The 15,747-nt window shown below is 30.1% G+C and overlaps 1 protein-coding gene across 1 annotated transcript; it reads right to left on the reverse strand.

The window, feature by feature from the left end:
* Positions 1–8,354: 8,354 nt before the first annotated feature.
* Positions 8,355–10,909, reverse strand: TRIADDRAFT_56036 (uncharacterized protein; the record flags this gene model as incomplete). Its single annotated transcript, XM_002112187.1, has 5 exons — positions 8,355–8,459; positions 9,074–9,101; positions 9,571–9,754; positions 9,929–10,003; positions 10,486–10,909. The coding sequence occupies 5 exons, from the start codon at positions 10,907–10,909 to the stop codon at positions 8,355–8,357; spliced, it is 816 nt and encodes a 271-aa protein (XP_002112223.1).
* Positions 10,910–15,747: the final 4,838 nt, after the last annotated feature.

Here is a 15,747-nt window from a genome sequence, read left to right on the forward strand (position 1 = left end):
TACTTATCATAGTTAGACTTATAATTGATGTATTAGTCGATATTATAGAAATTCCATAAGAAAGCTTACAGAGGATATTCCCTGTTAGACTAGATATCGAATTATTGGGTTGCACTATAAATGACAGTATATAATACTCAAAGGATGTAATAATATCAGATATCGACACATTAATGACGAAGGTATAAGATCTTTCTTGCAGATTTTTAGAAGTTGCAATAATAGCTATCAAAATTGAGTTACTGATGAAGATTATCAAACAAAGGCAACCTTCTATTATCGATAAATAGAGAGTTTGCTTTCCATCAAAACTTGTAGTATTATTTGACATACCGGCTAATTTCGCAAGGCAGCCTTTGAAATAGCTATAGCAAGTCGATGTGATATCAAATCAGGCTGATTTGACGCTATATCTGAATTATCGCAATAAGTAATATCAGTTTTACTCAGGCCAATTACTCAATAATTTAAATATCACAACAAGATTCATGTATTTAAGATTAATACACACTAATGCTGTAGTGTTAACAAAATTTATCACTATTCAACTTTTGTTAATAATAATTAAAATTTGGCAGATAGCAGCTGTTACATCTGGTAAGTATGAGAGCATGCTGACGTATTTTCTTTAATCGAGTCTTAATGAATTAAGTACTTCAATAGAGACTTTTCTACCGCATATCAAATAGCTTTATATTGTTTCAATTTGTAAATAAGCGCTAGCGCTTTCTGGAGTGATTTGAATTAACTTCTTGTTACAACATTTACTGTACATTTAGTAGCTTTGTCAGCAGTATCGCAATAAATATAATCAACATTGTTTATCAACCGAGCGAATGATATCATTAAGTGCAATATTAAATCTATTTAACCATAAATTTATGATAAATCGATTGTCCTGAACAAGTATGGAATATTTAGTAAATCGTAGCTTATCCTAAAGTGCAAAGATATTTGGTCATCGATGAAATCTCTAGTTCTAAAACTGGTCAGTTTCGTCTTATCTATACATGTATAAAGTCAGCATGCAATAAATTATTTCAAATAATACTTTTACCATTTACTAACGATACCGAAAGTAAAGAACTAAATACTATCCTATCATCGATCTATAATATGGAAAATGTGAATGCATGCCATCAAACTCTAGTAGATAAAATAATTTATATACCACCTTAGTGATTTTTTAAAATGACGGATTTTTAATAAATGCGGTAATAACCCCATATGCTAATAAAACTTAAACAGATTATGGTAAATATATTAATTTAAATAGCATAACATATAATCATCGAAAGATACGATCAGAAAACGTATGCTTAAATTTTTAGGATACTTTAACAATTCATGATAAATCCTAATACCGAAAATTGTTTAAATTGAAATACAATTACAGCTTGATACCTTGAGAATAACATCATAATGTTGCTATATTAAATCTAAGATTAAATTTTCGTATATCTCCAAAGTAAAATGAAGCAGCAGGTCTACAGAATATATTTAAAACAATAGCATCTTTCGAAATTAAACGGTAAAGCTCCTTTCGATTCGGTAGCATAAGTTTCGTCCAGCAATTTTAATGGTTTTATCAAACATTAAGAATACAACCGGATTAACTAAGAGAGCAGAGAATTTTAAGGTAAACGACAACAATAATAGTTTTGTCCAATATGAAATACTAAAGAGGAGATCAGATTGATTTTAATTGAATGCCACCATGATTAAGGTTGATATTGCATACGGTAAAGTTAAAAGTATCTGTGCTACTGCTACTATCACAAATATTCGAATAATACTCCGTGTATGATTAATTGTTGATATATTAGTATGCTGAGTAGAAATATTATCAGATATTCGAGATGATAAGATAATTACAGTTTGCATGTAATTTCTTAGCGTATCTGTTCCCGGTATTACATATATGAGTAATAGCGTATAAGAATAGTAAATAGTATTAAAGATATCCCAAAGGGGAACCAATGTCGCAGATTTTTTTTCGATTATTGAAAGTTCCTAAAAGAAATGTAGGAATAGCCAATGTAACACTGATAAACAAGGACAGTAAGATAAATCTTTTCGAGTACTTTGAAATTATTGTTGATCGAAATGTTAAAGCAGAAGTAAATAACTTTAAACGATATATGCTTATCATAGTTAGACTTATAATTGATGTATTAGTTGACACAATGGATGTTCCATAAGATAAACTACAAATGAAGTTAGCAGTTAGAATAGATATGAAATTATTGGGCTGTATCACCTATGCTAAAATATAGTATTGCAAGGATGAAATAATATCATATATCGACACATTAATGATGAAGGTATAAGGTTGATCTTTCAGATTTTTAGAAAATACGATGATAGCTATCAGAATGGCATTACAGACTAATGTTATTTTGCAGCAAAACTTTGTATCAGCGCAAAAATGGAGTACTGATTACTAGTAAAACTGGTGGTGTTATTCAACATACCATTAAATTTATTTTATCAAGGTTTTGAATTGTCAGAATATATTGCGTCTAAGTTATCTTTATATGTAGCATCGTCTTAATTACAATTTAACCTCTAAAAATTTTAGATATTGCAAGTTATGCATTCCTTTTTAATACATTACAGGATGTAATAAAATCTGATTTTGCAATTTATTCCAACGAAATTATCATATAAAATAGGACAGGTGTAGCAGCTGGTCATGCTTCAGAGTCAGCTTATCATGCTTAATTGCATATTTATCCTTTAACTAGTAATTTTCTTTCATCCGTGTACAAATATTCACTAATTAATTTAAAAGTAAAATTACTGAAAGCTACCTTAGTACTTTTAAAAGCTTAATCAATATATTAAATAGAAATGTTAGGTTATCTGTTGTTAGACACGAATTTAATGAGTATGCGTACCGCTCGATATTATTACATAAAAGTCTTATAAATTTATCTAAATGTCATGTCACCGTACGTTACTTTCTATTAAACTGGCTTTTAACTTAAATGTAGATACTATATACCAGTACCGTAAATGTATCATCGATCTGTTAGTTGACGAACATCAACCAATAGGCAAGCAAAAGCAGTCATATGGGTGTGTTTGTAATACGGAAAAAATTTTGTACTAAAAACCTCTCTTTGACGGGAGAGAACTTTAAAATATTTGGCCTTCGTTTATCTAGTATAGCTATTAGTTCCTCTTCACCCTTGTTACAGTGTTATACACTGTAATATCGAGATTATAGTAGAAACATCTATGTTAGGATAATTTTGTTGATTTACCCTAATATGAAGAGTTTCTAATGTAGATATGTGATATTTAAATATAGCATTAGCTTTTATGGTGATATATACCGCCTGCTGAAATTAGTAGTTTTAGTAGTTTAATTAGGGAATCGAGAAGAATCTTCTTACAATTGAAATCACTGTGATTGTAATTTACTTATGCTAGATTGTAGATTATCGTAGAAATGTTCCGTGATAGGACATATTGTAATCTGATAATTTTGTATTAGTCATTCGATGTCTATGTTCGTAAATACTGTTGTCTTTATTAGGTAGCAGAAGATAAAATTAGCTTTTGATTCATTATCAGCATTTAACACTAATATTACTAACTAGGATGTCTTTGCTATTGTAAAAGAGTATATAAATACGATAAGTCGTATAATAAAGTTAGTTCTTATGATTCGTGTTTAACGTAAGATACGAGGTGTCTAAGTCTTTTTGTAGTCTACTAGTATAGGAAAAGTGTTCTTAAAAGAGTAGATACTGTTCCCTGATACGTGGTTCAGAGAATCGACTGATTGATCGTGCATTACGTTATCTTGTTGCAAAGCTATTTTATAATAACCTTTTATTGATATTACCGAGATTGAGATCTGATTACGGATACAAAAACAGCATAAAGTTAAATTTAAGACCGCTAACAACAAGTAAAAGTATTATTTAGACATAATATAATAACGTTCATTAAGCCAAACTTTTCCTAGTAACTACGATTTTCAAATAAAGCTGCATTTATGCGGTGATTTCGGCTGAACGTACGGTAGTATGTGTTGAATATGCCAGGTTAATATGGAATTCTGTTGTACTGTGATATTAAAGAGTCAGTTACTTTAATCTTAATGAATCAATCGTACATGATCATTGCGATGATGAAACGATGTACTTGCACATATTCGTACTACACATAAAAACCATAGCTGAAGTTACATAACGTTCTGTTTTTAAGTAATTTACCAATATAATTCGTAGATCTAAGCAAAGCATCGTACAGAAGGGTTTGACTGTGCCCTGAACAGGTTATACTGAGTTGTTGTAGAATGTCACAAGATCAAAGAAGCGTTGACTATTTTTTAGCTATATTAGAGATTTACTCTTTTTTTTCTTAATAACTTAATTTTGAGTTCGTGAATTGTAAACTTATAAAATAGTCAGCCAACATGTTGTATTTAAAATTTTTAAGCGTAAAAATCTTGTAAAAATTGCTGGATATTTTATGAAATTTAGGTCTGACTAAACGTATACAGAAGTGCACAGTTTCACTTTATCGATTGAAAATCAATATTCTCTGGTAGACTTCAACTAACTTAGAAGTATCTTAGTGAGGGAGGAATGACTTTCTCACACAGTATTAACTACCTAATCCCTTTGAATTACTGGTACTTTTAAAAAATCTAATCTAATGATCAGCTCTAGCTGAGCTCGGACCAAAGTCTAGTATACTAGTAAAATAGGAACTGAGCGAAGGATCAATCGTTCGTCTTTCATACCTTCTCCAGATATTCATAGGGCATAGGAATAATGGGCTCCTAGTAAATTTTGTACATGTCAGTATGAAGAATTTTCTCTAGGCAGTTAATATAGCTTGGTATAGGTTTGAGCTGTAAGCAATATTAGATTATTAACAGGGGAACGTATTTCTGTAACAAGATCATATTCTTAAATTGTTTTTTAGGAATCTAAATGCCCCATGAGATAGTATTTTTAAGATCATTCATCTATATGAGGTTGAAATTTATAATTTAGACTAATAGAAATCTCGGCTAAATTTGATTCACTATCACTAGCAACGCCAATTCGATTTCATAATGATCTCAGCTAATTACAATAGTACTATACGTGGCTAATAGTAATGGCAAAAGACTATTACACAGTTACTACAGATTTAAACTAGAAAATATATTCTTCGAACATTTTATGAATTATAATTATGGCTTAAAATATTAATTAAAATATTGTTTCTGATATCACTTCGTACATAATTATTTATTAGCTTCGTTGATTTTTCTAACGCGCTGGAAAACAGATTGATTCTAGCCTTTATTTTTGATATCGAAGAAATGGAAAGATCCAACCTATGCTTTCATTGGTAATCCAATTTTATCAGGTTGCATTACTTCATTCCAGATGCTTTGTGTATATTATTTCACACTACTTTATTCCGAAAATATAAAATCATTTTAGCCAAAAGTGTGCAAAGCGTTATATCTCACGCCGAAAATGGCATCAAGCTGTCTGTCGCCCATCATCTAGGAGTTAGTAATGCTTAGTATCCTTCAACTTTAAATGATTGCGAGATTTACTACGGTTCATTCAAACAATACTGAAAGTTATGTAATCGCTTTAAGTAGACTCTAATTTTTATCTAGCTGATTGTCACAAAACAACTTTCGTGATCGTACCTAAACTAGTCTATCTACTCTTATGCTTCCCCGACTAACTCCGGGGATCCTCATAAACCTATCGTTTGACTCGATTCCAATAGGATAGGAATAAGTTAGTTTTCCCTTACTGATGATATCCGGAGTTAGTCGGGGAACCATAAGAGTAGATAGACTAGTTTAGGCACGATCACGAAAGTTGTTCTGTGACACATTGTCTACCCGAAAATTTGTCAAATGGAACTATTACAACAATTTACTAATCTAAGAAATAGACAGTTGCAGTCGCAATCATCGAATCATGAACACTGTATTACATAACACTAAAGTTTTATGATTAATACCAAATTATAAATACTGTAGGTCGAAAGATTAGGGATCTTCTCAATCTAATCTGACATTGCAGTGTTAATTAAAAACTCTAACAGCTTATGAATTGTTTACTACATAATCTCATCGACCATACCACCTAGTGACGATTTTACCTCGTTCGTAAAGCCTTTTGTTCATTGAATATCCATAAGGCGAATTTTTTTCTTACTGACATCGCTAAATCACTTTTTACTATCATCGATCTAATAAATGACATAATTTATTTGTTTTTAGGAATCTAAATAAACCATCAAATCGTATTTATACAGATGTTGAATAAGTATTGATTTATTAAGAAGTGTAGTTACGATTACTAATTAACTTATCAAGTATTAAATGTCAGTGAGGAAGAATATGATCAACGTTTATGTTGCTAGGTAATATTGCACTAATTAAGTTGAGAGAGCGCACGTAGCATATTTAAAATATATTCAATTAGTAATTCTAACCCATTAAGCAATTTTACCTTAATCTAAACTTATTTTTGAAGGAACCGAATATTTATACAAAATGAAGCTTATAAATAATCTCTTAAGACGATCTTTTAATGGCTGTAGTTAATTAAGTATGGTATAATATTTATGTGACTTGGGTGTATTGTGATTGAAAAGATGCTTAACCGTTTACGATATTGGAAATTAGTAGAAGAGCAAGGATATTTTAAGTAGATTGATTCGTTCGATAAAATTTCTTGATTGTCTATTTGAAGAGAAGTGTTCTATTTGATGACTCAAGTCTTACTGTAGACAAATTTGTTGCCGTAAATCGATTAAACTATGTTTACTCAATTAAGAACTACAAATACAAGGTTGGAATATACTTCGCTCTTCCGGACTGAGGATACTCTAAATTAAATAGTTTTTACTTATAAACTATCGCTCTTGTATTCTTAAAACTCTGCGATAAAGCCTTCATGAGATACTATCTACTTTGAGACAAATATGCTGTGAGAATTAGATTCAGATTAGATAGAATAGTTATGAAACACTTTTATTACTATCACTATTCGCATCTCACATATGTTTTTGTTACACGAATGAAAAGTAATTTTTGAAGTAATAAATCTTTCATTTCATCAATGCATTCAATTTGTCGAAGCCTAAGTGACTAAAGTCCAATTATAAAAGGCCCAAAATACGAACTGTCGAATACATATCGCAAGCTTTATATTATTGCATTGAGTCATTTATTAATATCGTTCATTTATATACTTGACGAATACATTTAAATTTAAACAATATTGAAAAGAAATATAGAACTGATAGATAAACATAGTTTTATTAAGCTTTTTATATTTGCTAGCTGATGCTGTGATTAAATAATAAGCTTAATTTTAATATGTTTACGCATCGAATAAAGTTACATTACTTAACATTAACGGTGTTATGTAATAAACAACTAAATATAACAAAGCTTAAAATCTTTCTTAGTAAAAGGAGTGCAGAATGTATTTACTAATAGCAGCCTATTTGTAAGAAACTACTAGTAAACCCTTAAAATAATACTGGCAAAGGTTTAGAGATTATTAAAAATTTCTTACGAATTCTGCATATTACATTCAGTTGCGTTACAATCTCATATACTCCTCAAATTAGACTCTGTAACGAATGAACTCTGACTATTTTATGATATTGTATTTTCACATATTAGTAAAATATAGTGGCAGTAAAATTTAATATCATTCTAATTCATTATCATAAAGATTGGAATAAGAAATTCACTGATTATAACTAGGATCTTCCTCTCCAATTATATGTTTGATTGTAGACTCTAGACCAGGAAAATGAAATGATGCCTACGACATTACTGAGAATTCCAAATTTAGGCTTGTACCAGATAGACAAGTTTGTTAATTTGAAGACACTTTTAAGAAAACATCATCAGTTTTATAACATGCTTTACATTCTTTATATATATAACAAACATGAAGGAGGTGATACCCATAGTATTATTAAGTGTTCTAAATTCATGCTAATGTAAGATTGACATGTTTGTTAACTTGTGGACATATAGCTGAACATGTTCAGTTTTCATATAGATTTGATAACCTAGAATAAGTTGTATATCTGAAAGGCAATTGTATTATATCAATAACGCAATATCATGTAGAAATAATACCATAACTCAAGCAGATACGCTAATGTTTACTGCATAATGTTACTACCAATGTGATAGCGAATCCAATGATTACTGCTTTAATGCTTGTATGAAAATGGATTGGAACTGTAATGGAAAAACAATAGTTGCCATTGTAATTCATAACAAGTTATTAAATAAAAGTAGTTAACTTGTCGGGATCGAATGATGAAATTAATTTTGGAAATTAACGTTACCCACAAATAAACTTACAATTAACTTCTACATTGCCAACTAGATTCCCATTTTCTGGCGTTTGCTTTGTAATATTACCTACGTTATTTCCATTATGAATAATCTAAAAAATTAAAGAATATTAGGCTATCGTATCGAGTACGTTTTTATATATACAATAAAGTCTGTTCTTAGTATAAATTAATTTTCATTACAACGTAGCATTAATTCCGTCATGTATGATCAATAGTTAATCATTTACTCTGCAAAATTCTATTTATACTTTACTTCGATTGTACCCTAGAAATACACTAAGATAGAAGTAAGTAATTCCTATCACTCTTTCGTATTTATAAATCTGACTCTCTTACTATTCTTCCTATATTATAAAATTAATTCTTAAGCATCTATCTCGTTAATTGTGCTACTTACGCTACAAGCTTGCAACCCTTATCTATTTCTTATTGCTATTGCTATTCGACTAGATTACATCTTTTATCTGTTGCGTATTATTAAGCGATTTTTTTCCAACACTAGCTGCAATAAAGACTATTGTTTTACTTCTTTATCCGTCGTTATTTATTTCTGATACGTCTACTCGCAATATTCTAAAATATTACATGTAGTTTAAAATCTAAAAAGGTTCTCTTAATAATTTATTGTTCATCTGTTACATTGCTTTTGAATCTAGATTGATCGTCTTACAATACCATACTAAGTCAAAAATTTCCTACTTACTTCTTTAAGCAATTCTGTATTAATTTGACTACAACATCAATAAATTTATTTATAACGCATAGAAATGATGTTAGAATTTAGCATAATTTAAGTTAAATATTGCTACACACACTATAGGCAATTCCAGAAAACAAAGTTCCGTCATAGCACGAACGACCGACACCTATAAGCTTTACTCTTACGCCGTTGTGGATAAAAGCTATATGTTTCGGTCCTAATATCGATATTCTTTATTCATGTACACCATTATTCGGCACATTAAATAAAATGCAGATCAGAAGAATAGAAATTATTGCTTGTATACATATGTTACAGTAAATCTCAAAAATACCTTAAAAAAAATTATTTGTAGTAACTGATCTGCAACATGCTGAATATGCTTTCAAATATTTAACAGATATGAATAAGACCCACTAATTTTCCAATTAATTATATATTGAATTTCAGTGCATTTTATTTATTTATCTGCAAATGCTACGGATATTCGTTCAACTTACTGTGAAAGGCCACCAATTATATTCTCAGGTGGGCTAATTATATTTAGATTGTAGAAATTGGTTGCAAAACATAAATTATCGGATGTAGTACGAGATATGCGAAGAACTTTAGTTTGATAGCAGTCATAGAGATCGATGGCGATGCAATCATATCCAGAATATCTGATTAAACTTGCTGAAATATCTACAAACGAAAGTAATTATAAGAGTTATTCGATGTATAATTTAACTAAAACTTGAATTATTAAAAAAGTCATTAAATTTAATTAACTTCATGGCCACCTAATTATTTGTTTTAGCCGACATTGTAAAATTAATAGAAAAGCCAAAATCGCCTTACATTATGTAGACTTCTTACCCTCAATGCCTTTAAATATCATTTGTCCGTCTTTATTTTTGATGTCGTATTTACTTTGAATAGTAGCTGATAATACTAAGACATAATAATAGAATTAAACAATTTATCTACTTAAAAACTAAATGGGGAATTAGATTAAACGATATAAATCTTTTCTTTGTGAAGGTCATACGGATATGTTGTTCTCTTAATAAGACATGGAAAGTGCCAAGCTTCAATTACACTACAATTACATTAAATACTGCAAGCTCTCGAAAAATTTTTCTACCATAATTCAGATAAATAATTATAATGTAATTTTGAATATATCAACCAGTTATCGAGACAGAAATACGGTAGTATAACTTATATCTTTCGGAATATTGACATACCAGTGATAATCCTTTGAATGATGATCATATATTTGACTAATTATAGAATCTTTAAAATTATTGAAGAAATGCATTAACTTTAGCTACTGAATCTACGAAATGACCGGCATAAATAATTATGGCATGCTATCCAGGGGATCTAGCGTTTCGTTAGGAATTTATTTCAGCTTAAATTGTAATACCTACATTCAAGTTTGTCAATTATAGGATGAATTAGAACTTGATCAAGCTGTGATAGACATTCTAAGCCAGGGGTACAAGACGCAGATGTAGCTACTTCAGAAAATTTAGGCATCCATATGATTGATTCTGAATAGTCCAAACAAGAAACACCCTTAATGGAAACATTAAAATTTACCATGGGTTGCTGAGTAATTGGGGAAAAATCAAGTATCGTTTCTGATGATTGCTTTAAGGTTTTCTCTGTTATAGATTGAAATTTAATTTCAGTAGATTTATCGGTTGAATGATTTGTATTTGCTGAATTTGCTTTAGAAGTTTTCTCGGATGAGCCATTAAGATGGCTAGACTTTGGAATTTCTTCATTTAGTTGAGTTAAATGATTAATAGACCTATTTCTATCTAATTTTTGAACTTTATTCTCTTCCATTTATTTGCAATAGTTTCTACCAAAATGTCACTAAAATGTGATTATAATCTGATATTAAATTTTGACATAGCAAATATCGCTAAATAAGAAGAAAAGTTACATAATGAAAGCTTTGAACCTTTGCTAATAGGTCCTTAATTTTGCTGCGTTGCTGGTAATATCCGAAAGTTTGTCCTGAAATTTTTTTTGTCGATAGAGTAATCTTTCCGATAATAATCTGAATAGCCGTCAAATTTTTGACCTCAAAAATTCTAAATTTTAATCCCATTGTAAAATTTTAAGCTATCTCTTTAACATAGCACACTATAAATTGACGTCATACCATACTAAAAATCTAGGATTAATAATTAATTTATGAAGAAAGTATTCAGCCTACGCTTATATTTGTAAGTAAGAAATGGTCTACCAAGTTGTGTCAATAATATAGGAAATCAATAAAAGTATTTGAATGAATTGACAAACAATTAATTTTTGACAGCAGTAAATATTTTTGTTATGAAATGTTTCAGAAAACATGGCAATAGCTTCAATTCCTTACTAATATTAAGTTACCATCACATTATTCAATCAATTAGGCCAGTGCAAAGCGGTATCTGGGACAACTTCAGAGAGAAACCAATCTTACGGTCGGGAATACCTGACCCATTTTGGTGCTAGGCTATAACTATACAGCTACTTACTAACAAACTCTAAGATCTACGGTAAAAACATTAATAAACGTATATAATTGAATAAGTTTGTAGTGGCTATAATCACCTTATGCTCGAGTACTGGTTTTGTTATGCGATTTGCAATAATATAGCAAGCGAAACTGAAGACTCAAATTGAGTAGCTGAATGTTTTATACTTTACGTAATTATAAACTAAAAAGTATAAGTACATACAGCACGCAAAGTATAGCAAACGTATGTTTTATGACTCAGCTTCTTTTCTATAGAGGGAAGCTGAAATTGAGTTGAGCTTACAACAAAAAGTTCGTCCTTTTCTTTGACGAAGAGTAAATTGATTTCTATTCTCCTTTTACGTTATAAATTACTCCTTCCGCCCTAGCTTACTCCCCCTCCACCTTTTATATGCCTTAACATTTATATGAGTATACGTAATTTGTCTTATCTAACATTGCGATGACATTCTTGAGATACCATTGTTTCAGTAAAAATTCAGTTAACTTATGAACATATTTGAACCGCAAAACGTCAAGTTATCATTTCCCAGTACAGCGATACAAGATTACATTAACATACTATACATAATTGAGGATATAAATCCTTAAGAACAATATTATCTAGCGATGCTAGTCTAGCAGTCGCGACAGCATGGGTTCAACTTTACTTGTATATAAGAAGATCCAAACTAGTGTATGTGATATGTGCAGTTCAGTAAGTAAGGACAGTCGAATAATTAGAAGAGTTTTTTATAACAGCAATCAGAGAAAGAATCCATAGTTTAATTCTAGTGATGCGTTGCATACGTAATTATAATGACAGCTATATTTGATATAGTTAAGTTACAGAGAATATATATTATCGTGTTGCTAATATCAAATGATTGCTAACTAATATAAAATTTAAATCGTTGATTACTAATATTAGCTAATTGAAGAATTCTAGTATAAGATTTATGTAACTTAATATACTGTAATTGTGAAGATGCCCGACACCGAAAACTGCAGGACATTAATAGAAGAGGAGTAACATTTTAAGTTGAATGATTCAGACTGTAGAAGATAATGATGATCTATTTGAGGAAAAGAATTCTGTTTGTTGACTCAAATTCGATTGCAGCTAATTATGTGGTAATAGATGGCTTCAACGAAATGTATTTGAGAACTGCGAAGATGAGCTCACATTAGAGATTTCACTTCATTTTGAACTCGGAATACTTTAGACCAGATTCTAGCATTAATTAATTATTGCTCTACCATTCTTAAGCTTCGTAATAAAGCCTTTAGAATTTTATTCGATGAAGACAATTATGTCTGAGATACTCTTTAATACAGTCATAAATAAGTATTAAAATATAGAATAGTAGCTAGCGTTAACAGTATTGTGATATAGTGCCGTATTAGTGCATAGTATAACATACAGCATTACATATATTTACCAACGTAAGGAGTAAAATAGTCAATACGTAATAGTGTACGCCAACAACTGACAAATGTGCAACATTTAAGTTTAATATTTCACTAGCTATAAATGTAAGTTGTTGTCTCTATTTATGTCTCAACTATTTATTGTATATTACTGATATTTCTCCATGCAGCTAAACGGTGTTTTAAAATTATTTTAAAATAAGAAAATCAAAATTTACTGTATATTGAGTTTTCTGAAAATGCTCTACAGTTTTCTTAACTTCATTGAAGCAATATTTATAAAGAGCGACGAATACTAATTTCAGGAAATGTACGTCTCTATGCTAATATATGCATATATGCAATTCGATATTAGCGTTAGCTAATATTTAAAAATCAGCAGGAGGATGAAAATTGGCATTTAATTTTATCAACGATAGATGCTTTGTAGCAAAAGCACTCAGCAGTGAAACTATGATAACTGTTTTCTTATAAATTCTTTTATATGAAATCTTATTTCGCCAACAAAAGTCTATACTTTTGTTGCAAGCTATTATCATATAAGCACAAAGAAATTACGTTTTAATTGTCTAAAGACATGCTATTACATTATGGAAAATTAAAGCATTAGTATAAATGCTAAATTGGGTAGCATTGCGTGTTGAATTATAAAAATCGTCATTTTAATATAAAAGCGAACAGTGCCGTAAAGTACATTTTATTCAAGATTTAAATTTTACTTCTTATCAGTTGGCAACTTATCTGTGTAGTCGAGAGTTAGTCCAACCACGATAAGTCGCGTAAGTCAGTTGGGAACACGAGTAGTCGTGATAATAGTCTTTAAGACCCGTTCGAAAAGCCAAATTCGTAACATTCTTATACTAAAGTTTTATGATTGATATCAAATTATAAATACTGTAAGTCCAAAAATTTAGATATCTATGTTCGCAAATACTGCTGTCTTCATTAGGTAGCGATAGATAAAATTAGCTTTTGATTCATTGCAAGGTTTCAACCTTAATATTACTAACTAGGATGTCTACATTATTGTATAAGAGTATATACATGCAGTATACCGTATAATAAAGGAAGTTTTTTAAGATTAGTGTTTAACGTAAAAAACGAGGCATGTAAGTCTTTATGTACAGTAGTATACTAGTATAGGAAAATGTCCCTAATACAGTAGATATTGCTCCTTGTTACATGATTGAAGGGATTGATGTATTGATCGTACACTACTTTATCTTGTTGCACAGTTTTTTGCCACAGTAGTGTACAATCACTTGTAATTTAGAGCATTGTGATCAGTATAAATTTAAATAAATTCAATTTTAATATATGTTCTGAAATATACACAAACACATAGATGTCACACACAAAGTCTTTTTATGTAGTATGGATTAACACGTTCACTGCCGCTGAAATTAGCTTTATTGCAACTTCATATTTGAAGTAAAAAAATTAAAACTGCCTTTAATAACTTAAAACTGTGATTTACTTGTCAGATTTGTCATACTTTACATATATTCACTTGACGACCATAATTACTGACGATTTACCTATCATCAAATTTTGTTGATTAATTAGTATCTCATAATCGAGACTAAACTTTATTAAATGGTATTGGAAGTTGACAAATTATAAAACAGCTACACTAATATTATTTGCCGTTATACAGTAAATGTTGCAGCACCATGCACTTACCCATTACATAAAGCTACGTCTAATGTTATAGATAAAACATTATTAATAACAAATACCGAAATTTTATTACAGTATCTAACAAAAATTAAATAACTATTTGTCCTTGAGCTCTTTTCGCCACAAAATTGAATAAAAATTGTGTTAAAATACCGATATATATTGCTGTAATCTTTGAATACAGTCTAGAATTTGCAACTATTACTCTCACTCAGCAGACCGCAATACAAGAAAGTAAGACACTGTCTTACTTTGCAATATTATTTACGTTTAATAGTATCTTTCAGGTATTTCAGTAGCACTACTTCGTATATGTAGCAGCACTAGGTTGATATAATGTTACTTGATTTATTTAAAATGGTGCTAGATTATTCATCATTAAGGGCGGGTTCGCCATAGATTAATTAGCTACATACGGTGGATTGTAGGCAAGCGCTTGTTGAATAATCGGAAGGGAACGAGGAGGAGGAAGATTATAATTATTATCAGTTGGCACAGGCTCTTTGGCATCTTGACCAGTGGCTTGTATGAAGAATACTTCTAGCTGTACGTGTCTATCTTCACTTCTCCAATTGCAGATATTAATTAATGCTGATTTTAGATTCGACTTTTTGATTTGAACAAGCAATCAAATACACAATAAAAAAACAGTACATATCAAATCGCTCGGTTGAAAGCTACTCGTCTTTAGCGATATTGGAACCCTAAATTGGCTCTTAAAGTTTTTCAGGGATTTAAATTTAGCTAAAATTACACTTAAGCAGACCCTTACAACCTTGAGTAATTGGCACTTGATGTTTCAATTTTATTTTACTTTTGCTGCCGTATTGAATTATAACATTACAATTGTAATAACAACAATAATAATATCAATAACAGGCAGTAAAGTCAATACATTAAACGAAATGTATTTAAGAAGTGCCGAGATGAGAGTATACTAAACTTCGTATGTTTTAGCTCGGGAAACTATAGATTATATAGGATTAGAAATTTACTTCTCTGGGCAATGTCATACTATATCCTGCGTTATTATATTAGTACTATACTTTGTGCCGTCGGTCTACAT

The sequence above is a fragment of the Trichoplax adhaerens genome, genomic scaffold, assembly GCF_000150275.1.
Source record: "Trichoplax adhaerens TRIADscaffold_4 genomic scaffold, whole genome shotgun sequence".
Taxonomy (NCBI): Eukaryota; Metazoa; Placozoa; class Uniplacotomia; order Trichoplacea; family Trichoplacidae; genus Trichoplax; species Trichoplax adhaerens.